Raw genomic sequence first — 24,801 nt, forward strand, 5'->3', positions numbered from 1 at the left:
GGCTCCTTCATTCTACACTATGTCGTCCATCTGCACCAAGTAGCATTCACTTATCATTCACCACAGCCCTGAGACTGGATGATATACAGTAATTCAGATATTATCCTTGAGATCTGAGCGCTACATCATTACAGACAATTTGGCACAAACAGGTGGCGTACAACACTCCAGCTGATTAGCATTCCTCCCGGTGAAATGGGCTACGGGCGTTTATTCATTTCAGATAGAAGTGCAGTTTAACGCATGAGCGCTCATTCAAAAATAATGATTCATTTCTTTCTTAAAGTCGGAATTGAGCAATATTGAATGTAAGAGTTTTTATTGGCAAGGCTCCATTAAATTTTGACAGACTGATACAAGCTAAACTGGAATAATAGAGATCGGATCAGGTAAAGTTCAAAAATGCATGTTGGGTTGGATTTTCCTGGTATTTATTCTACATGGAATTAATATTAAGAAGAACAAATGGTAGCAGAATGGGCTGGAATGCTTAGTCAACCACATATTCAAAACTCAATGTGCTGGTGACCACAATCAAGATTCCAGCACACGCCCCCTGAGGAAGGAATTTTTTCCGAAACGCGCGTTGGGGTTTGACTGTGTACACTGAGCTGCACCCTCCTCTTGGTATGTGGTTTTACATATTTAACGTCTTGGCAGTACATCATCCTTTTATGGTCTAGCCAGGGATTGTTCCCTTAATTCTTATGGCATTTCCATTCTATTTCTCTGCCTATGGAGTATATGTCTCACATTGCCAATAGGGTATGATACTTATATCATTTACTATGCTTTTGTGTGTGGCTCACTATACACTGCCAATGTTTTGTAGTGTCACTTTTTAGCTTATATTTTGCTTCATCTGTCATTTAATAAAGATTTGTATTTTATCCTTCTGAATTGGACTTTTTACACTGTTTTTTGTTATGTTGATGGAATTAATATGCAAAATCATGCTATGTGGTCTTTCCAGACCCTGGAGTATAATAAACATAAGAGTCAAAAAATTATTAAAAAATCCTTCTACTCACCTTACCGCTGACCTCACCAGGCCCTCAACTCCTTAACATCACCCATACAGTCTTCTTTAGGTCTCCTTATTAGTGCCATGAGCAATGAAATCCTTGGGCCACTCACACTAGGCCAGGATCTTTAGCTCTAAAGAGAAGTGGGATAGATCTGCGCAAATGTGTCACGCAGAGTGTGGGAAGACTAAGTGCAACATGAGGGGAAGAGTGGAAGGAAGCCCAAACACAAGGGAAAAGGGGAGTGGAGACCCCTAGGCAGATCAAATATAGCTCCCTGCCTCCCCTGCCAACCTATGTGTTGGTTCCACACCAATTGCTGAGTAGGAACCTAAGCGCTGTATATCCCTAGATCTAGGCCCTGAATAGGAAAGGATGAATACTGGTCAGTCCCCACTTTACACTAAAGAGAAGGATGCTGACAAACAAGGGGGAAGCAACTTAGCTTGAGCAGACTCAAGAGTTGGCACCAAATGCACTCCAACAGCGCCAATTCCTGTCCTTCATAAGGGAAAATGTGAATATCACTGGCAACTACCTGAAGCAGACTGAGAGCCTATAAACACGCAGGTCCAGGTGTGTCAACTAGAGCCAGAGTGAGGTTGCCACCGGGTCCACAAGTCAGAAGGATTAAGAAGGCGTCTGCAATGCCAAATGCAGAGACCTTCTGCAGCCACATGCAGAGCCACAGTCTGTAGCATCAGACACACCCGTGACAAAAAGGCTGTAAATGGCCTTGTGTGCACATGAGCACAACATGCAATTTCAGTGTTCACGGTGGTGATATGATGATACGACAGGAGTCAAACAGGTGACATTGATTTACAGAGGATCTGAAGATTTGAGTATAATTATTTTCTGTTCATTTTTTAACATTCCATGGCTTTTTACAGTTCAGAAAAAAAGCAGTAAACAGTTACCACCATTTTGCTGAAATTCCAAGGAAGCAATTTACAAAAATTCTGTATTTTGGCAATTGCGTATTTTTGTCCACACTGAGTTCTAAAGGGTTCAGGTTCAAGTTCGGGTACATTTCTGTTACCCAAACAGAACTTTGGATTAAAATTCGGTAGAATCCAACAAACCCGAATTTCCACTGGGCCACTCATTCCTACTCGTTAACCAAGTTTCAAGAAATGTAAAAGTGGACACATCTGTGTACATGCAGATCGATTTCAAAATCACTCATTCAGGCTACATGTTTTGTTTTTTTTGTATTTGTGCTGGAAAAAAATAGCAATATACTCCAAAATTGCACAAAAAAAGTCAAAGTCGCAACCTTCATAATTTATTACAATGAAAATAATAAGCATTCTATTAAAGTTTTGTTAAAGTTAATCCTTTTGTTTGTAGACTTACAATACAACTGTTAAGCACAGGTTTTGGGAGGGCAAAGGAGAAGTTAGTAAAGTAGTTTAATTTTTTTTAGACCCTCCCTGGTCATTTTGCTGGATTTGCACAAAACAAGTCCCCCAAAATTTGGACTTGTCATTACTCTTAGTGCATAAAATTTGTTGATAATTGATTTGATCATATTTATTGATGATCTAAGGTCCCCAATAGGAGATCGGTGGGGATCCAAGATCCAGCAGCTCTACAATCAATTATTTTCTATGGCTGGATATTCAGAGTGTTCAATATCGGAACAGCAAACCTCCATACATGGTATTTTGGTCTTTCTTGGGTACTGCAGCTGAGCTCCTTTGGAAGTGAATCCGCTGCTGGATTTTAGGGTCTTTGTCATGACTGCCACTTTTCGCTGAGTCGCAACTAAGGTTCTTGAGAAGTTTTGTATCAGAGATTTTCTATGTTCCCATGCCTTATTGGAGCTAACGTGGGCTGGTGGGAGTTTACGCGATAAATACTTAGTCATCTATACTTATTTACCTTACCTATTAATTGCAGAGAGTGGCAGAAGTGGAAATGTTTCATGTGTTTCGACATTTTCAAAACTTTAATTTCACACTTGAGTCATTCCATTTAGACTTCTTATACTGCTTTAAGGAAAAGGACAATTTGTCTTTTTTTATTAAATAATTTTAATCCCCTGAAATAACCTTTAATTGAGTTTTTAAAGTCAATATCATCATGGATTAAATAGTGTAATCCCATAATAATTCACTACATTTTCCTGATACAAGAATCAAGCTACGGTGAAGAGATGATAGATAAAGATAGAGGGATTTACTGGCATCTTAATAACAAAAATCAACACCAATGCTCTTATTTTTTAAGGGTTTTTTTTTTTCATTTTTAGACAGCACCACATTTTCTATGAATAGGATAATTTAATGTGTGAGTCTTCATAAAGCCACCAGTTAAACACGACAGTAATAACTGACTAGGAGTGAAAATGGACGTGTTATCAAACAGTCCTGAGAATACTTACGTAGCTAGACGTTGAATTCACTCGTTTTAGAAGTTTTCACTTGTACTTAAAGGAGTTTTCCACTTATTAATATCTATGACCTCTTCATAGATTACTGGGGTTCCTACCCAGGATACCCAAACCATTTGGTAAATTGGAGAACCCCAGTCCTCTCTCTTTTCCTATCTCAATGTTACATCCTTGACTAGACCTGCTCCAACGACCTCTATCTTTGCCACCTGGCAGAGCTGCATTTACAATGTGGAAAGTGCAGAAATGCTAGTACCACTGGGTGACCCCATACAGTCCAGCCAAGCAAAATTGGTGTGGCTGGAAACTATCTAGAGATGTTTATGCTATATATGTCTAGATATGGCCACTAAGTTGTTGTAATGTGAATCGCAGCCTTTTCCTGACATGTGACAATGATGGATTGAATTTTTATCTTGAGAAACAGTAGTCCTTAATAGAGATGAATGCACCGGAATGGTCCTGAACTTCCATACGGGCTTCTCCTGGAAGTCCATTTTACCGTTCGGGAGATTGAGGAGGAGAGATATTTCAACTCCAAAGTTCGGGTCCACATTGATTTCTAAAGGGTTCAGGTTCAATTTCAGGTACATTTCTGTTACCCAAACAGAACTTTGGACTAAAGTTCAGTAGAATCCAACAAACCCGAATTTCCACTGGGACGCTCATTCCTACTCCTTAACCAAGTTTGAAGAAATGTAAGAGTGGACACACCTGTGTACATGCACATCGATTTCAAAATCACTCATTCTGGCTACATTTTTTTTTTGTTTTGTTTTTTGTTTTTTTTTGCATTTGTGATGGAAAAAAATAGCAGTATACCCCAAAATTGCAAAAAAAATTTCAACGTCACCACCTTCATAAGTTTTTACAATGAAAGTAATAAACACTCTATTAAAGTTCTTTTGAAGTTAATCCTTTTCTTTGCAGACTTACAATACAACTGTTAAACATTTCTTTCTATTTTTCCTTCTGCGTTGTGTAATTAAATGGTATTAAAATGATATCGGAGCTAATTTAATAGAACTATTTGCACGGCTACCTCAAATACATTAAACGTATGCCACCTACAGATTGGGAGCTTTTACTGATGATTATATACTTTATTATTATGTGTCGTTTTGGTGAACACTTGATTTAATGTAGCTGCGGTGCATTATATGGGACCTAATAAACTGTAAACGTAAAGCATAATGTTTTTATTATACGATATGTAAATGCTTACTATGGCCTCGAACAATTAGGTGGATCACCGTCTGAAGCAATGAGACTTTCATGCAAATGGATCACCCAGATATTATTAAAACATAAGAATGGAATATTGCATTTTTTAAGTTACAGAGCCAAGTTTCCATTCCTTAGCTTCTTAGAATTAATAAGATGTGGGTCATGCTTCTATTCAAAGTGTTCACCGAGTAAAATGGTGCACATTAAAATGATTCATTATACCCTTCTGAAAAGAAATAAGTTCTAACACCCAAGTGACATGAATATTTCCTGTTGAAAACCCTTTCCTTATCTATGGTGAGTAATGAGCAATAGCTTACACTACTTATATTTATATTATACTTTGAGTTGTCAGGGTCACATAGGCCCCCAATCGGGATTAAAAGTTCCCTCCAGGAGGCTAAAGTTCTTATAAGCTAAGAGTTACTGCTACAAATTATGGCATTTGACATGAGGTCATATTTTGTAAACGGACCTTTTTTTATTGGGCAAACTATTTTGGGAGTTAATATATATATATTTTCTGCAAACTCAAAAATATTTCCTGGATCCGCGCATTCCTCAACCATGAAACCACAAAAACACTATTGCACACCCTTATCATCTCCCGCCTCGACTACTGCAACCTCCTACTCTCTGACCTCCCCTCCAGCACTCTGGCCCCACTCCAGTCCATGCTACACTCTGCTGCCTGACTAATCCACCTGTCTCCCCGCTATTCCCCAGCCTCCCCCCTATGCCAGGTCCTTCACTGGCTTCCTATTGCCCAGAGGCTCCAGTTCAAAACCCTAACCATGACATACAAAGCCATCTACAACCTGGCTCCCCCATACATCTGTGACATTGTCTCCTGGTACGTAAGCACGCAACCTTCGATCCTCTCAAGATCTCCTTCTCTACTCCCCCCTTATCTCTTCTTCACACAACCGCATACAAGACTTCTCCCGTGCTTCCCCCATACTCTGGAACTCTCTGCCGCAGCACATCAGACTCTCACCAGCAACAGAAACCTTCAAGAAGAACCTGAAGAGCCACCTGTCCCGACAAGCCTACAGCCTGCAATGATCCTCAGTCTACTGAACCACTGCACAACCAGCACTACCCTCTCCTAGTGTATCCTCACTAGTGTTGAGCATTCCGATACCGCAAGTATCGTGTATCGGCCGATACTTGCTGTATCGGAATTCCGATACCGACTTCCGATATTTTTTCAATATCGGAATTCGGCATCGGAATCGGAAGTTCAAAGTTGATTGACGGCCTGACGTCATCATGATGCGCGGTGTGTGCGCATCATGATGCGCCGTCATTTCGGGCCTTCCGGGGGTCTCTGCCGGCCTGCCGGGGGGCTGTGTGGACTGCCCGGGGTCGGTACCGGCCTGCCGGGGGGCTGTGCCGGCCTGCCGGTGGTCTGTGCACCCTGTGGGGGTCTGTACCGGCCTGCCGGGGGGCTGTGCCGGCCTGCCGGTGGTCTGTGCACCCTGTGGGGGTCTGTACCGGCCTGCCGGGGGGCTGTGCCGGCCTGCCGGGGGGCTGTGCTGATGTCCGGGGGTCTGTGCAAGCATCGTCCGATGGGACTACAAGTCCCATCTGGCGATGCCTGCTACCATGACAGTGATTGACACATTAGCCAATGATGGGACAGTAGTAGTCCCATCATCCGGCTAATATGTTAAATGTTAAAAAAAAAAAATAAAAATAAAAATACTACATACATACTACATACATACTACATGCTACATACATACTACATATATACTACATGCATGCTACATACATACTACATGCTACATACATACTACATACATACTACATACATACTACATGCATGCTACATACATACTACATACATACATACTACATGCATGCTACATACATACTACATGCATGCTACATGCATGCTACATACATACTACATGCTACATACATACCACATACATACTATATACATACTACATACATACTACATGCTACATACATACTACATATATACTACATGCATGCTACATACATACTACATGCATGCTACATGCATGCTACATACATACTACATGCTACATACATACCACATACATACTACATACATACTACATACATACTACATGCTACATACATACTACATATATACTACATGCATGCTACATACATACTACATGTATGCTACATGCATGCTACATACATACTACATGCTACATACATACCACATACATACTACATACATACTACATACATACTACATGCTACATACATACTACATATATACTACATGCATGCTACATACATACTACATGCTACATACATACTACATGCATGCTACATGCATGCTACATACATACTACATGCTACATACATACCACATACATACTACATACATACTACATGCTACATACATACTACATATATACTACATGCATGCTACATACATACTACATGCTACATACATACCACATACATACTACATACATGCTACATGCTACATACATACTACATACATACTACATACATACTACATGCATGCTACATACATACTACATACATACTACATGCATGCTACATACATACTACATGCATGCTACATACATACTACATGCATGCTACATACATAGTACATGCTACATACATACCACATACATACTACATACATACTACCTACATGCTACATGCTACATACATACTACATATATACTACATGCATGCTACATACATACTACATATATACTACATGCATGCTACATACATACTGCATGCTACATGCATGCTACATACATACTACATACATACTACATGCTACATACATACCACATATATACTACATACATACAATACATTCATACAATACATACATAGACATACAGTACATATAACATAGAGTAACATACTTACCAATACTTGTCACATTGTTCCCCGAAGCCATTGTCTTTTCCGGAATAAATATTAACATAACAAACCACAAAAATACTCACCCACGATCCGAAGCAGTCCACGAGTGTGTCCCACGACGATCTTGGGTAGAGAACTGCAGCATCAGATGATGCTGCCGTTCTCTACGGGCTGCAGGAATCCAATGACGGAAGGTAGGTATCCTTCCGCACTGTATTCCTCCGCCACTTAAAAAAAAAAAAGTCCCTAGTCTCACTTTATGCCATTGCTGTGTGGGAATTTTTTTTTTTTTTTTAACATTTAACACATTAGCCGGATGATGGGACTACTACTGTCCCATCATTGGCTAATGTGTCAATCACTGTCATGGTAGCAGGCATCGCCCGATGGGACTTGTAGTCCCATCGGACGATGCCTGCACAGACCCCCGAAGCCTGCACAGACCACCGGCAGGCCGGCACAGCCCCCCGGCAGGCCGGCACAGCCCCCCGGAGCCTGCACAGACCACCGGCAGGCCGGCACAGCCCCCGGCAGGCCGGCACAGCCCCCCGGAGCCTGCACAGACCACCGGCAGGCCGGCACAGCCCCCCGGCAGGCTGGCACAGCCCACCGGAGCCTGCACAGACCACCGGCAGGCCGGCACAGCCCCCCGGCAGGCCGGCACAGACCACCGGAGCCTGCACAGACCCCCTGGCAGGCCGGCACAGCCCCCCGAAAGGCCCGTACAGACCCCAGAGAGGCTGTACAAGGCAAAAACAGGGTTTTTCTTATTCCGATACCGGAAGTCCCATAGACTTGAATGGGACTTCCGGTATCGGAATCGGCGATACCGATACTTTTTTTAAAGATCGGCCGATCCATTCCGATCCGATACTTTGAAGTATCGGACGGTATCGCTCAACTCTAATCCTCACCCATCCCTGTAGACTGTGAGCCCTAGCGGGCAGGGTCCCCTCTCCTTCTGTACTTGTGTATCCCTTGTCTTGCACATGTTTATTATACTTGTCTATATTTCCCTTTTCACATGCATGTAAAGTGCCATGAAATAAATGGCGCTATATAAATGTATAATAATAATAACAATAAAGTTTATATATAAACAATTTTAGATAAGTCTCCCTATTGATGACACAGACTGTCCTATAATACTACTCCTTAAGTTTCAGCTGAACATAAAGGACTTTTCCATATCCCCTTCACGACAATTTTGTAGTCTCAAATTTTCTTCGCAGAGCCATAACTCTTTTATCCGACTGTCCACATAGACGCACAAAGGCTTGTTTTTTTGCAGGAGCCGGTTGTAATTTTAAATGACCCCATTCATTTTACCACATAGTGTTCTGAAAAAAACAGAAAAAAGAATTCCAAGTTCTGTGAAATTCTGAAAAAAACCGCACTTCCGACATTGATTTTTGGGAGTTGTTTCTACGGCAGACATTAGGTGGTAAAAATGACCTCGTAATATGATTCTGCTCTTCAGTATAAGTACGACGATACCAAACTTGTCCAGCTTTTTCATTTTTTTAGTGGTAAGAAAAATCAGAAGTTTGGATAAAGAAATGGGGGGTTGTACTGTATCATCATTTTCTAAGACCCTTGACATTTTAGTTTTTCAGTTGATGGAGCGGTTTGAGTGCTTACTATTTGGGGGACGAGACGTTTTTAGTGATACCATTTTGGGATAGATATGACATTTTAATTACTTATTACAGCATTTTTTTATATTTTTGCAATGACCAAAAAAACATAATTTTGTCATTCTTGAATTTTTCTGTTTTCGGGTTCATTATTTTATATTTTTATAGGCTTTTATGAACACGGTGATACCACATATGTGTGTTCTATTGTTATTTTTTTTATAATCTTTAATTTTAATGCGGAAAAAGGAGGTGACATGAACTTAATTTTTTTTATTTCTTCCATATTTTTTAAACATTTTTTTCTACTTTTCTTGTTCTTATTAGTCAGTTTAGGGGACCATAACCTGCAATTGTCTGATCACTTGTGCATACAGTAAAAATCATTGTGTCCTTTGAACCTTGGCTACAGAACGAGTTTCTAAACAGCTTGGTAATGATGACAAGAGTGAAGGTCTTCAACAGACCCTCTGCTGTCAGCGCAACCTATCAGGCACCCGCTATCACGTTATGGGCCCGCACAGGTACTGTAAGGTGATGTATTGTGCGCTAGCTTAGATTAGTGAGTAGTGCAGATGGACGCACAGAATGATGCGCTCCTATGCCAGGCCAACGTGCTGTTAATCCTGCTGTCAGAGTTTGACTACACAGGTTAACATTTGTGATCTCCACTCCACCTGCAGTGGTTAGAGGCTGGTCCTGGCTGTAACAAACAGCCAATATCTGCTGAGTATGGGGCATTCTCACCCCGTGAGCCTGCTCCATACACCCGCTATCGACTTTTACCATACAATATCAGTAAGGAGTTAAATAGACCTGGGATATCTCTTGGATATTCCATACTGGTAATGAGTATCTTACCAATCAAGACTTAACTAATCCTTAAATTGAAGGACCCAGTTCTGTTGACTAGCGGGGATCTGAGAGGTTGGATTATGAGTAAGTTATGGGATTCTCTAATATTATGCTGTATTAGTAGAAAGAAAAAACTTTTTAGAAAGCAATATAGATTGTGATTGATGATGAATGCTTGATCACCGGGGTACCATCAAGCACTTGAATGGGGTCCTAATATAACGCATTGAAATGAAATGATGCTTCTGTGCTCCACTGCCTTAAAAGGGGTTTTCCAGCAATGGGAAAATATTCGGGAAGCACTGTGCCAGTTCAGGAGGACTTAACGCTCTTTGGTCTTCCCATGTTGTAAAGGTTAGAGTCTGACTGATTAACTGATTCTGTGGACAGGAGTCTTTTATAAAGGTGACTATGTAAGACAGCTGTCTTTAATGCAGGTAACAAATTGATTAGGAGTGTCTGTAGGAGCCAGAACTCTTAATGGTTGGTAGGTGATCAAATACTAATTTCTCAATGCAAAATGCAAATAAATGTATATAATTTATACAATGTGATTTTCTGAATTTTATTTTTGATATTCTATCTCTCAATGTTAAAATTAACCTACAATTAAAATTATAGACTGTTCATGTCTTTGTCAGTGGGCAAACGTACAAAATCTGCAAGGGATCAAATACTTATTTCCTTCACTGCATGTGATTTGCATGCCTAATGGTAATGTGCAGATCAGCTTCACCATCCGGGTCATTCATTGTTGCGGTCACTTGCTGATAAGAATCTTTTTGGCACATGACCACAGGTATTCAAATTATATACTTGCAGTCACGTGATGATGATGACGGACTGCACATGTGTACATAACACACTATTAGGGTGTTGCAGCTGCGGTTATTGCTGAACATCACATCATGGCTGGAAAATTCCTTTAAGGTATGGGGACATATTTAATGTTTGGTTACAGAAATTTTGCACAATGTCTTCATTTTTTAGCAGGAAAAACACAGATGAATGATAAAATACATTTATGTGTAGTTTGAAAATGGTGCCCAAAATCATTGGATTCCATTCCACTATTCATATATATGGACATATGTTCCAACGAAGCAGGTAAAAGTCCACTAAAGATGTGTCCACACTTACCTTTCATTGAAGTTAAGCAATCAAATATGATACATTATCATGAAATGCTAGAAAAACCATTGGCAGGCTTCAATTTCCATCGCGACAACTTAACATAAACATCGCCTGGCAGAGCATCAAAAAATCAAGTTTTGTTTGCTGTTGTATTTTTTTTTTTAAATCTGGTACCCTAGTGTCGTATATCTTGAGATATGATGAACCAAGAGAATGGGTAAGGTTGGGCCACTGGAGAGAAAGTTCTTAGACTGGCCTGGTTTACATTTCTTGTGCTGGGATCTGATCCATAAATCCTGCAAAGAAGAGTTAGTAGAATCAACCCCCCCAAAAAAGGGGGAAAAAAGGATCGAACAAACAAGTTTCCAGTTCTCATGTCCCACGTGATTTGGGAAGATGTGACGGAAGAGGGTCTCATCTGAATCTCTGCATCACACTATAACAATTTATTAACTCAGTTACTAAGACAATAAAAGGAAACCATGGGAGCTGTTAGTTTTCAAGGGATAATGAAGCGATACATTGATAAATATTTATTAACATAATTGAATCTTTTTTCATCGTAACAAGACTGATACATTAGTCCCATTGCACTTCATGGATCATAACTATATAGCAGATGAAATGTGGCCTTGTTTCCGACAGCCGCCAATCACATCTGACGCACAAGACTCCATTATGTTCCAAAATTGAAAGCTGCATAATATAAAAAATAATATAAACATATATGTAGGCTAAAAGGACAGGAAAATCATAAACAGATAAGTGACCCTGTCTCAAGTCAGAATACTAGGTAAAGGTTATTGTGCAAGGAGAGCAGAACATATACAAATATAGAATATGAAGAATAATGTATCCTCTTAACATAAGAAGGATGTTTGATGTTACTTTGTACTATTCTAGATCCTGCATGAAGGCTTTTAGTTTTATGCACTTTATAGATACACTGGTTCTTTGATTTTCCTAACATCTTTGGATGCTATATTTTCGTTGCATTAGTGAACCTGTAAGGAGGTGGCGGGGACCCTCATGTGCTTCCTCTCTCCTGAACACCGAGCACATACTAATGTAATGTGCAGTTTACTAAGGTTATAATACTGTAATGTATTTGTCATGTACTGTAAGGTGATGTATTGTGCTTTAGCTTAGGGATAGATAAGTGAGTATTGCAGGACCATCAGCAGATTAGAATAGAGGGGGGCATCATAGAGACAGGATAGCATAGAATAAATAGAAGTGGTAGTTAGATACAGGCAGCATAACGGTTAAACAGATAGGATGAGTCACAGAGCAGAGCAGCACAGAGCAGGGAGATATAGGACAGATACTTCCTGGTTCTGTCAGACGCCCGGGCAGATTGGCCAAGGGCAGGACGTATAAGCAGAGTATTACAGGCCATGGGGATAAAGCTGTTGCAGTAAGGGGCCCCGGGCTGAAAACTGTGCTGCTTAGACAGAACCGTTCCAAGGAAGGATCCAAAGCTAGCAGCTGTGATTAGGAGGCAGCTGAGTTGGCGAGCCCGATACCCTATAACTCATAGCCAGACCAGGGAAACAGCAGGAAGCTGGTGGGCCTGGAGCACGAGTGGGACAGAGATTGTCCAGAAGAGAGACAGGGATTGTCCAATAGTGGGTCAGAAATTGACCAAGAGTGAGACAGAGGCTGCAAGGATATAGACAGAGTTGAAAGGAAGAACCGAGTTTGCCTTGACAAAAGGGAAAGATAAGAAGATGCCTCTGTGTTTGAACTGTGCTGTCTGTGAGATGAATATACTGCTGTTCAGTAAAGTTTAACCATTGGAACAGAACTGTGGCTTTGTGGTGTTTTCTGATATCTGGTCCCCAGCAACGGAAGTGACCATGAAACGGAGGTAACCGACCATATCGTAGGACTGAGACGTCACTCATCTCTCCATGTACAAGGTGCCGGGGTGCTCACTGACTGTGGCTTAGTGAACTTGCCCATAACTACCACCCCGTGCTACCTTGTTACAAACCTAAGAAATATCTAGGGTGATAAAACAATACCATATCATGGGTAGAGGCTCACTAGTGAATCTGCCAGGTTTGCCAACCCTTAGAGTGCAATGGATGAATCAATTCTCCATAAATTTTTGATTCATCAGAAGTAAACCTGGAGAATATTCAATAATCTAATCATTCCTAAAAACAGGTGAATAAAAATTAATTTGGAAATTGCCAATACTCAAATCATGGGAAAAACTCACTCACCCTTGCGATGACATTACAGGTGGCCATTTTCTATTACATTTTATGGTGCCAGACAGGTTCCAGATTCCAATGATAAAGGAGTTTTCTATGATAGGTGCAGGAATAATGAATCTTTCTCAAAGGGGTTTTCCATTGCAAGCATGTGTCGACACTTTCTATCTGGTGAGGATCCAACTACAAATGAGGTAACTGGAACGGACATTGTCTAATTACTATGGGTCACTGACTAGCTACATTATGAAGGACTCGACTGTTATAGGGCGCATACTTTTTTGAGTCATCGTTTATAGGACACATATTGGTATAGATCACTGACTATCATATATGGCAAAGGATGATTGCTATAGAAGGCTGACTGTCCATGTTATAGGTACTTTCTGTCCATCTTATGGGGTCACTGAATGTGTAAGTCATGCGGTATTGACTGACTTTGCTATGGACCATTGACTGGCTTCTGTGCTTCTCATAATAGTAGTGCCATAGGGCATCATTGGTTATAGTATGGTGCACTGATTAGTTTTTTTAGTTCACTTATTGGCTGTCTCTTAGGTCACTTTATGGCTGATTTATGGGCCATTCACTGGCTGTGCTATCGGGCACTGATGGGTTTTGGTTTTGGATGATTGTTATGGGGCACCATTTGCCTATGTTACTATCAGGAACACTGCACTGCACTTGCTCACTGAGCCAGTGCGCATGTCCTGAGTACAAAAACTGTGCACAAAGATACCTGCGGAGCGGGGCAGCAGTGGTGACGATGCATATGCCAGGCTCACAGAACCTGAAGCACGTGACTGCTGGGGTGTGGCCTAAGCTCCACAGAGCTAGGAGCTGCAGGGAAACTCCTAGAAAGGTAACTACTGGACAATGTTACCAAGGGGCATAGACAGAGACAGAAACCAGATCAAGCCGAGGTCAAAGCACGAGATCGCTCGACAGTACCAAAGGGTTAGACAGAATGGATAGTCAGGACGTAGCAATAGATCAGAAAACCAGAATGGGCAATAGACGGTACAATAGGGACAAACTGTAATGCAGTAACGATAGCCAAGCCAGGACGTCAGAACCGGAAAAGACAATAGTACCAAAATGAGAAACGGAGTACAGAGTGAGGGAACGGACCGGGTCATACACAGGAAGCAAACAAGCAATGCAATATACAAGCACACCAGGGGGGTCAGACACACAGCCAGAATAACAGTATAGCTGACAGAGAACCCTGGTAAAGAGTGAGTATAAATACCCCTCCCAGATCCAGAAAGAGGCCACGTACACTTAACCCTGGGAGTGCAGGGCAAGAACCCTGTTCAAACCATGACAGATACACAGTAGGTTAGTTACTGTCTATGTCATTAAGCAGTGTCTGATTTTCAGGATTACTGATAGACTGTTATGTGGCACCATCTGGCTGTGCCATAGGCCACAGGCCGGTTTTACCTTGGGACACACACTGTCTATGTTATTGGCACTTAATGTCTGTGTCATCAGATGTTGACCGGCTTTTTTATGGGTCATTGACTTGGTTTAGTGGTTCACTCAATGGCAATGCATCAGGACATTGACGGGCAAGCACTGTTGGGCTATGTTATGGGTCACGGACTATGTTATGGACTGCAAAATGAAGAAAAGAGGCAATCCCTGTGAGATATGGCTACCTGTAAGTGAGGACGGACTGGAAAATTGGTTGTTCACCTGGGCAGGTTGTGCGAAACTCCACTGCGTGAAAAAGTGAACTGATTTCCAATGTAGGGCTGCTACTCCGGCTGCTGAAGTCAAACCCAATAGGTGGAGGACATAGTAAATTGAGAGGAGGAGAGAGGTAGTGGATTCCTGGCAAAAGATATTCCAAGCAGTGAGGATAAAAAAATAAGTGATCCATAAAATAATTAATAGCACAATGATTCCACGCCGTGAGGTTTATTATTTTCAACGCATTTCAGAGTAGAATTGACTCCTTCTTCAGGTATAAAGAAGAAGAAAGAGTAAATTCTACCCAGAAACACATTGCAATAAGAAACCAGTTTTTTATCCTCACGGCTTGGAATCACTTTCAGCAGCGGCAGCGCCTAGAATCCACCACCTCTCTCCTTTTCTCTATTGATTATATTGTGGATCATTGATTTTTTTTTCTAGTTTATTTACTGGTGTTGGGTTTGGTCACTTCACAGATAATTTATGGGCCATTGACTGGCTCTTTAATGTGGACCTGGCTGTGCTATGGTGCAATGACTTTGCTATATGATGGGTGACTGACTTTGGGGGACACAAATGGTGTTACAGGGAAGTGACGGACCACTGACTGGTTGAGTTGTGGGAGATTGACTTTGCTATGTGAGGAGTCACTGACTATGTTATGGTTCTGACTGTCTCACGGGAAACTATCTAAGGGTTTTACAGGACATTGACTGACTGTCTCAGGAGGCCACTGACTGGCTGTATTGTGGGGCACTGACACTGATCTATAATGGGTCACTGATTGTTACGGTTCTGGCTGTCGGTTGTGACTCACTGACCACCTGTCTTATGGGGGGCACTGACTGGCTATTTTAGATTCCTGACTGGTTTGTATGGATCATTACTTGGCATGGTAATAGGTCACTGACTGGTTAAAACATCTAGAAGGGAAATACAATGTATAATTCCAATATGAAATTGTGCCTGCTCTTAAAGAATATGTTTGCCATAAATACATTTATATGATGATCACTAACAGTCCTTTGATGTATCGCAATCTATTTTTTTTTTAAACTGGAGACTGTGCAATAACGGCACCACATACTCTATTATCAATCTGTCAAGCCTATAATCTCACATGGACTGAGCAGCTGTTTATGACTAGAGTGAGGAATACAACACCTGGAAGATTGGAATGGCACCTACAGCTACGTGATGCTCGGAGACATACAGACCGGTGTCATCTCTACCATCCCAACCGTAATATTCCATCATCTCTAACCTGCAAGAACGCTTCTTCAATCATCATGTATCTTGTATTAGCATGAAATGATCAACACCAAACAACTAGATTAAGTCTCATCGATGAATGGATGGGTTTCCTTGAAATCAGCCTAGCACTTCAGGAGACAGTGACGCTTATAGTAACGTATAATAAAACCTCTCATCGCACATCTCTAATGCAAAGTACATGGTTATACGGTATATAAAGAGGTAATCAAGAGGCTCTCTCTAATGTAATGCAAAGAAATGACAAATGCACATAGTAAATATGTTGGACATCAGTCGTCCAAATAATGTTGTCATAAATCCAATAAATTAGCACCATAGTGCAATAATACTGTTGGAAAATAATTAGAGTTGTATGTGATAGTTTCAAATGTCAAACAAAAGTGACCCGGCACTATGGCTTTCTCTGGTAGGTATTTTAGAAGTAAATTAAGGCTGATGGCTGCCTTTAATATGAAAACCGGGTGATGGACTAGGCAACCACCGCAGCTTGTCCAAGTGGTAAACTGTAATTTGTAATTTACCTACTTTGGACACATTATTTGAAGCGAGGAATCACTGGAGAAGGACATCATGATTGGAAGACTAGAAGGAGCAAGACAAAGAGGGAGACCAGCGGAGAAGACTCTGGTGGACCTCTCTAGGCTTGCACAAGATCGACCTTTCTACAGATCATTAATCCATCAAGTCACTATGGCTTGAGATCAAGCTGAAGGCTGTTAAATAATAATAATAACACTCTGTAGTAGACTAGGAGAAGATATTCTAGATGGCCATGGAGAGCATCGTCACTGGATATAACATGGTCTGCTTAGCTTAGCTGTCAGACAATGTATTCCAGCTTCCAGCTTGAGTGTGTGGCTAACCTTGAGGACAATATAACCCAACATTGTGATTGGAAGAATGGATATTTCAGTTTTCAGTTAGAGCCACTGGCTTACATTGGGGTGGAGAACCTCAAGCTTGTGGGCCATTTACGACCCACAATGATCTTTTTTCTGGGCCCCTGACAGATTCTTGGGGACCACAGTGCTTGGGTTGGCAGCTGTGTTTTGATGGCCACCATCCTTTTATTTGTTTTCTTCCACTGTGTGCAGTGCTGATTACTGAATGCTGAGCCACATGCAATGAAAAATTACGTCTTGACACCAGCGCCAGCATCAAGACTTACATTGTAGATGGAGTTAGCACCCAATTTGTATGGCCCCAAAAGGATGGTTAAAATATCCACATGGCCCTTGGCAGAAAAAAAGGTTCCCCACCTTGGCTTACTTTGTGCATGCCATTCTGGTAGACAATGGTGGGCATTATGACTTTCATTTGCTTTAATCATTCGATAAAAACGCACGAATAGGGTTGAAAATTTTGTGAATAAAAAAACTTCTATTTACTCTAAAAGCGCAGCCCACCTTACATGTTTCATCCTACTGTATCCGATATTTCAGCTTATTTTCTTGATGCCTACATAGGAGTTGTGCCTATCACAACTCAACCAGGTGAGAGTAACCTGCACTTACCCACTGTCCCTCCATAAGGTATCACCCTATTGTGCGACTCATCAAGAACCAATCACAGTCATTGGCTTACAATACGCATGCCATTCTGGCCAAAAATGGTGGGCATTGTGACATGCAATTGGAGGGTCTGTGGATTATATTATGATAATATAATATATATACAATAATATATGTTATATTCTAAAACCTTTGTGCCTCACAGAGATGGTATTTCCAGTTCTCACTGGGAATCTATGGCTTACACTTGGGTGAATTCTGGCTTACATCGAGAGGTCACTGTGTAATCATGGTAGACTTTGCTGGCAATAGGCAAGGCTAAGAATAGCATTGGGGAATAGGCAATTTATACTAGGCAGGCATTGTTAGAATATTCCACCTGACAATTGACAAACTATGTAGACACTTGTTTGTCCTGATGAAGAGGTTGGATAACTTAGAAAGGCGATGACAATAAACCGCCTAGCTTCATCCATTGCTCACCATCGGCAGCGCAGTGAACCCTATTTGTCCATTGTTCTTTTCTAATTGAGGAACTATGGCTTAAACTAGTAGTTCATGTCATTCTGATGGGGTAGACTGGTTGACAATGCATGGCATTCTTATTGAAAATAAAGGGATTGACGACTTTAAATGGGGGGGCATTGGTGTTGCATGATGGAGACGTACATGGAGACCCACCTTGGCCAGTACTCTGTAGCAGTGTATACTAAGGGTCATATACATTTCATACAGTCTCCTAGGGTTAACAGGACAGATGTCGCCGTAGGACTTTGATTATTTTAGTAATTCAATTCTTTACTTTTTTAACAGAAATTTAGGTCATGTCTTTACCTACAAATGGAAAAAAAGCAACAGAATAACAGAAAGTGGAGGGAAGTTTACCATCACTTTTTATTAAATCAAACTTATCGCCTTTAACTTTTTCGACAAGTTTTTTTTCGGCAAAATAAAAAACACTTAATGCCTTTACTCAATACTTTATAAATCTTCCATGCGCTTTGTTCTTGTCAGTCTCAGCCTTTTATACGCGATGATTAACATAGTGACATTCAACGGGAAACATTCTCATTTTCCTCAGACACAAACTAGGGACATTAAAATTTAATAACATCTTCTCTCTAGTCATTTGTGCTCCGCCGTCTATTCAGATACTGCTGCGCTCTCCGACGGCTCCTGCCACTTAAATGGGTATTGTTAAGCAATGTTAAGCAAACCTGTATTTTCCAACTAATTCCTTTAAGCATATATGTTTTCCTTCCACTTGTGCATGAGCAATAGTTATGATCCATCGCTTTTCTATATTTTCTTCCAGATAACAGCTGGCATTTATGTACCGTTTGGCATTGTGCTCTAGAGAGATGCATATTTGCAATACAAGGAGATGAGTAATATTGTAGATTTTATTCTATTTTTTTTTTCATTTTATTATTATTTAAGGAAAACTGTCAAGCTCTCTTATGGAAAGAAAAACTTTCACAGTCAAAAACAGCAGGGTTTAGATACCTTCCATCAATCTGATAGAAAATACAAATGGAGCAAACGCTAAAATCCGCATCTGTCTGGGGCTATTTTTTTGATACACTGGGATATCTGTAGGAGTTAGGATATTTCAGTTGGTTTATTTAGTCCAAAGTTTGTTTGGGTACCTGTTATGATTAGGTCACCAAGGAGGATATCCGGGGAATAAGCTAGGCAACCAGATAACCAGAAAGGTTGGTAACTAAGCGGATTGTAGACCCCTAAAACTAATGTGGGGAGGTTGAGCTGACGGACAGGTCTGTCTGTAGTAAGAGACAGAGAGAAAGCGCAGTGTAGGCTGAGATAAAGAGAAAAGGGTGTCATGTGGTAGTTTGACCATTAGAGGGCAGTGGAGAGTGTAGGAGAGTGGTTATGTAACTGCCATAGGTCAAGGTAACTGCCATTGGTCAAAGGTTACTGTCAGGTGATAGTGAGCGGAGCTACTGGGACTGGGAGTATAAGAGGTCAGGGAAGGTTCTGGAAGTTCCAGTCAGCCAAGGGAGCTCACTAGAGAGGAGAGTTTGCTGTAGGTAGAAAGACGGAAAAAGCCTACAGGGAGCTACTGACAGTGAAGACGGTCTCGGAGGGTGACCCAAAAAGGACAGTGGCTGCGGACAGAGACAGACTGTGAGTGTCAGGTGGATGGCATACTCTAAAGGGCGAAACACTGTGGTGAAGGTGCTTAGGGCAGCCACAGTGGGGACGCCATGAACGGTGAAACTAAGAAAGAGAAGGTACCAGGGTGTGTGTGTAAATTGTGGACTAATCCTGTAATGAAGTTTGGTGGTCATCCCAAAAGCGGCCAATAAAATCTGAACTGTTGGACACAACCCCTGTCTCAGTCTCATGTCTGCTGGCGCCACGAAGTGGGTCACCCCCCAGTCCTGTTGGATCAGCACCACCTAATCGCCTCCCTCAGCCCGACCCTACACTAACAACACAACTAGAATTAGCTGTGGGATGTACCTACGATGCCCTAGATGCCTCAGCACAGCCACGGAAATAATTAAGCCTAAAGCAAGAAAGGGGAAAGCTAAACTGCTCCGGAGTAGAACCCCAAAGGAATAGATAACCCCCAAACATATATTGCCGGTGAGACAAGATGAGGCACAAACACAGGCAGAAAATAGAGTAAGCAAATGATGGGGCCCAAAACTGTCTAGATAGGACAGGACAGGAAAGATACTGTCTGCAATCACGCAAAAAACACTAAGAAAAATCCAACACATCTGATATGCAAAAATACTGAGGCCACACGACCTCTCCCCCACTAGATCAGAATTCTGGAATGAACTGGAAACAAAACCAAAGAACACTGACATAACAGAGGATTAGCAATACTGAACAGACTGACATGTGCTGTGGCATATGGAGCGGGGTCCAGCACAGATCCCAATAGGGAACAATGCTGAACCTACGCCAGCAAAGCAGAAATCAGTGAAAGACCAAAACTGAATCAAATGCAAAAAGCTTCAGCAAGCAAATAACTTATCTGAACAATGCAGGACCAAGCAGGCAAGCAGATTCCAAAAATGCACAGGAGGAAAACAATCACCAGCAACAACGGAGGGAAGGTTGCTCACTTAAATCTTCCCAGTCTGTAACACCTGACCTCCAATCATCTTCAGATGATTCACCTCTGTCAATCCGACCAGCTCCATTACCTGTAGCAACCACCAGAGGGAGCCCAAACTCAGAAGTCAGGTCGCAAGTGTTCACAACAGGTACCAGAACTGCACCCGAACATGAACCGGAACCAGAACTCAACTAAAAACAATGAAGACTCAAACTTTTAACCTGGAAAATGTCTCTTTTTCTCTCTCTCTCTGCAACAGACTTCCCCTGAAACTTCGAACATTTCAACGGACTTCTGGGAAAAGTCCATGATCGGTGTTTAGCACCGGACACTAACCATTCAATACGAACGCAGAAATTTTAAGTTAGGATTCACTCATCTCTAAATACCACTTAATTTATGCAGCCATCATGAGATTGCATGCATTTTTTTTTGCAACTGTCATGAGATTACATGCAATAATTGCACCATAATTACACAATGTAACACATTTTGAATTTTTGCAACCGTCATAAAGTTGTATGCAAATACATTTTTCCCCATAGTGCTGGTAGAATCCAAAGCCTCTTTTATTTTAGGCAACCATCATAAAGTTACACTTTTTTTTTTGCAACCTGCAATTTTTGCACCGTGGTGGTGATGCAATCTGACAAATTTAAGGTTTTTGCAACGGTTCTAAAGTTTTATGCAAATTTTTATTTGTATAGGGTGGGTAGAATCCGATACCACTTAAGTTTTTGCATCCTTCAAAACATTTTATGCAATTTATTTTTAATTAATGGCAATAGAATTGAACTAACACCACTCAATTTTTTTCTACAGTCATCAAAAGGTGGCAGTAATATTCACTGCAAAGTGGCTGTAGAATCTAACACCACTAAGGTTTCTGCAAGTATCATAAGGATGCAATCAATTTTTTCTTTCATAGTTCTAAGTAAAATCCAATAACAGCTAATTTTTTTATAACCGCCACAAGGTTCCATGCTGTGTTTGCAGACATTGCAGTATAGTCTTAGAGCGTTGCAACTGTGGTCACACAAGCCAAAACTTGGATAAATACGTTTTTAGAGAATTTTTTCTAAAACATTACAAATTAGGGTCGGATGACTCAATCCTGACAGGATGGGAAATTTAAATACCAGTATTTACACTGAAGTCAAAAACTTTAAGGTCCAATTGACAGGATTAGTTTAGGGCTTCATGGTGACTTTGGCACAAGTTATAATCACTGTGAAATGGCAAGTTACTAGCTTCCTCTATGTACATTATTTATTCCAAGTGTTCCACCACATTTTTGCCCAAAGTGAAATCTTGAGACCATACAAGTTTTCGCTATGATCCGCAAATTTGACCTATTACCTTGATCAAAAGTTGTCATGGATTCCATAAATTTTAGACATAGGGACCAATTTATTAATGAATTTGCATTTGTTTTTGTAGACTTTTTTTTTTTCATTTTATTTTGCCATTAAATGGTTCGCACCTAATTCATCTTTACATTTGTGCATTTTTTTACTCAATTTTATAAGGGTCCACTTGTTCTTTTATTTTAGTTTACCATTGTGGGCAGACTTTACGGTTTCCAGATGTTTTCGCTTAATTGATCATTTGCAACTTTTTAAAGAGTTGCAAGATTTGTTTCACATGTATTTTTTCCTGTCTGCTCCTAGAGTGACTTCATGAACACTGGAAATTTTGAGTAATTTTTGCGATAGTATGAGAAACACACAACTTTTTGCTCTGGAAAGTTGCAAAATTGGTTAAAGGGAACCTTTCACCAGAAAAAAAAACGTTATTAACTTGCAGATATGGGGTTAATCTGCAGGTTTACAGTGCTATTAACCTGCCTGACACGCGCATTTCACCAAAAACCTGCAGGGAGAAAATTAATTTTATTATCCCCGGCAGTGTTCCAGTTTCTGTCACGGAGGCAGCGCCGGAGCAAATTCAGTCACCGCTTTCAGTATACATAGAGGCGGCTGTAACCGTACCCCCAGCACTGACTGACAGATGGCCCCAATGTGGTGGATGTGTCAATCAGGGAAGGGGGTACGGGTACAGCCAATCAGAGCGGTGACTGAACCACGTTGGCACCACCCCCGTGACTGAAACCGGAACACTGCAGGGAGGAATAAAGTTAACATTTTCCCTGCACTGTTCGGGTTAGTGCAGGCACAAGGCAGGTTAATAATGCCATTAATATGCAGGTTAACCCCATATCTGCAGGTTAATAGTGCTTTTTTTTTTGCTGGTGACAGGCTCATTTTAAAGACAGAATAAAAGACCATTTTTTGACTTTGTGCAAAACTCATGAACCATGTGCACTATTGTAATAAATTTGGCACAAAAAATTTCAGCAAATACCACAAAATAAAAGAAGAAAACAGAACACAAAAATAAATAAAATAAATGCAAATGATGGATAGGACCATTAAAGTTTTAGCCTAGAAGTTCTGATTCTACCAAAAATCAAACAAATGCAACAGACTTAGTGCAATTGAGTCCAGTCCATAAAAACGGGAATCTGAATTTTTGCTACATTTTAATGTACTTGATTTTTTTTCTTACTGTTCTTTTCCCTTTTCCCAATACTTTATTTTTATCTTTTTTTTTTTTGTTTCCCGAAGGTGTGAGACGATGAAAGCCCAGTAAAGTGCAAAGGAAAACGACTATTATGTCTCCAGATATCTGAAGGTCAAACACTTATTACAAGAGCAAACAAACACCAAAACTTGAAAATAAAAATCCATTACTTACAAAGACCTAGTGTTTCGTCTGACTTATCGGGACAATCCTGTTCTCCGTCACATAGCCAGCTCTGTGACACACACGTGACATTATCGTGACATAGGAACTCCCCGGGATCGCATAACTGTGGCTCTGAAAGTGAAAAGGAGCACAAATTAAAAGAGTAAAGGAAAATAACAAAAGTGATACGATGACATGGTATTCGAATGGAAAGGGGGAAAAATAGATCATAGAAAAATACATATTTTATTATTTCATAAAAGGACCAATTACAAGACAGAGAGGGTGGCGGGACAGGTGAGATGGGTATTGATTACTTTGTAGATTCTATGTTTATTGCACAAGGAACATTCAAATTGCTTGGAATAACTAAGCTGCAAATTGAATTTCCTTTTAAAATCAATTTCTTCTGTCTGTCTTCTTCTGAGCTCTTCAAAAAAGATTTATGACCACGCCAAAGTACAACTCAGCTTTAATGTGGTTTTTGGTCATAAATCAGCACAGACGAGTTAAAAAAAGGCAGAAAAAAAGGTACAAGCTATCAGAATAAGCTCACTGGCGGATCCTCAGTTTGCTCATTCTGCAGTCAGAGATGTGCAAGAAAGCAGAACACTTGTAAAAGCCAAACTGTGAAAAATGTTAATGGCAAAAGTTATCTTTTGCCAAAAAAAAATGCATTCAAATAATAAAAGAAAATAAAGAACTGTCCCCATTGGTGTCCGTATATTTTTGTCATCTGATCTGAGGGAAAAGGTGATTGCCTTGCAGAACCACCACAGAGAAAACTAGCTCTTCATTTTCATTTGATTCAATAGTTTATCTAATGTAGGATGGGACAGGTCTTCCAGAGCGAGAGACGCTCTTTGTAGCCACTCTCAAAAGATGAGAATCCTGAATAAAGATCATACTGGCCACTAGGCCTTAGACTAAACTCTCACTTTCTGTTCTGAGCAGAAAACTTTTCAGCACCCTGATTTTCTTCCAAGGCAAAATTATAATGAACGTTAACACAGGATCAACCATTCACAATAAGTGATGTCACAGCTCACCTCCTCCTCCTGTACAATCACTGATAACACCTCTATATACAG

General features: G+C 40.7%; 1 protein-coding gene across 1 annotated transcript in view; it reads right to left on the minus strand.

Annotated features, from left to right (window-relative positions):
• LRP1B (LDL receptor related protein 1B) overlaps positions 1-24,801 on the minus strand; it is a 1,871,059-nt gene that overhangs the window by 1,419,867 nt on the left and 426,391 nt on the right. The window contains exon 2 of the mRNA XM_073545568.1: positions 23,720-23,842. Within this exon, the coding sequence (XP_073401669.1) occupies positions 23,720-23,842 (123 nt within the window). The remainder of the gene's footprint in view (positions 1-23,719; positions 23,843-24,801) is intronic.

Source organism: Dendrobates tinctorius, unplaced genomic scaffold (assembly GCF_039654945.1).
Source record: "Dendrobates tinctorius isolate UK_male_01 unplaced genomic scaffold, ASM3965494v1 ptg000143l, whole genome shotgun sequence".
NCBI lineage: Eukaryota > Metazoa > Chordata > Amphibia > Anura > Dendrobatidae > Dendrobates > Dendrobates tinctorius.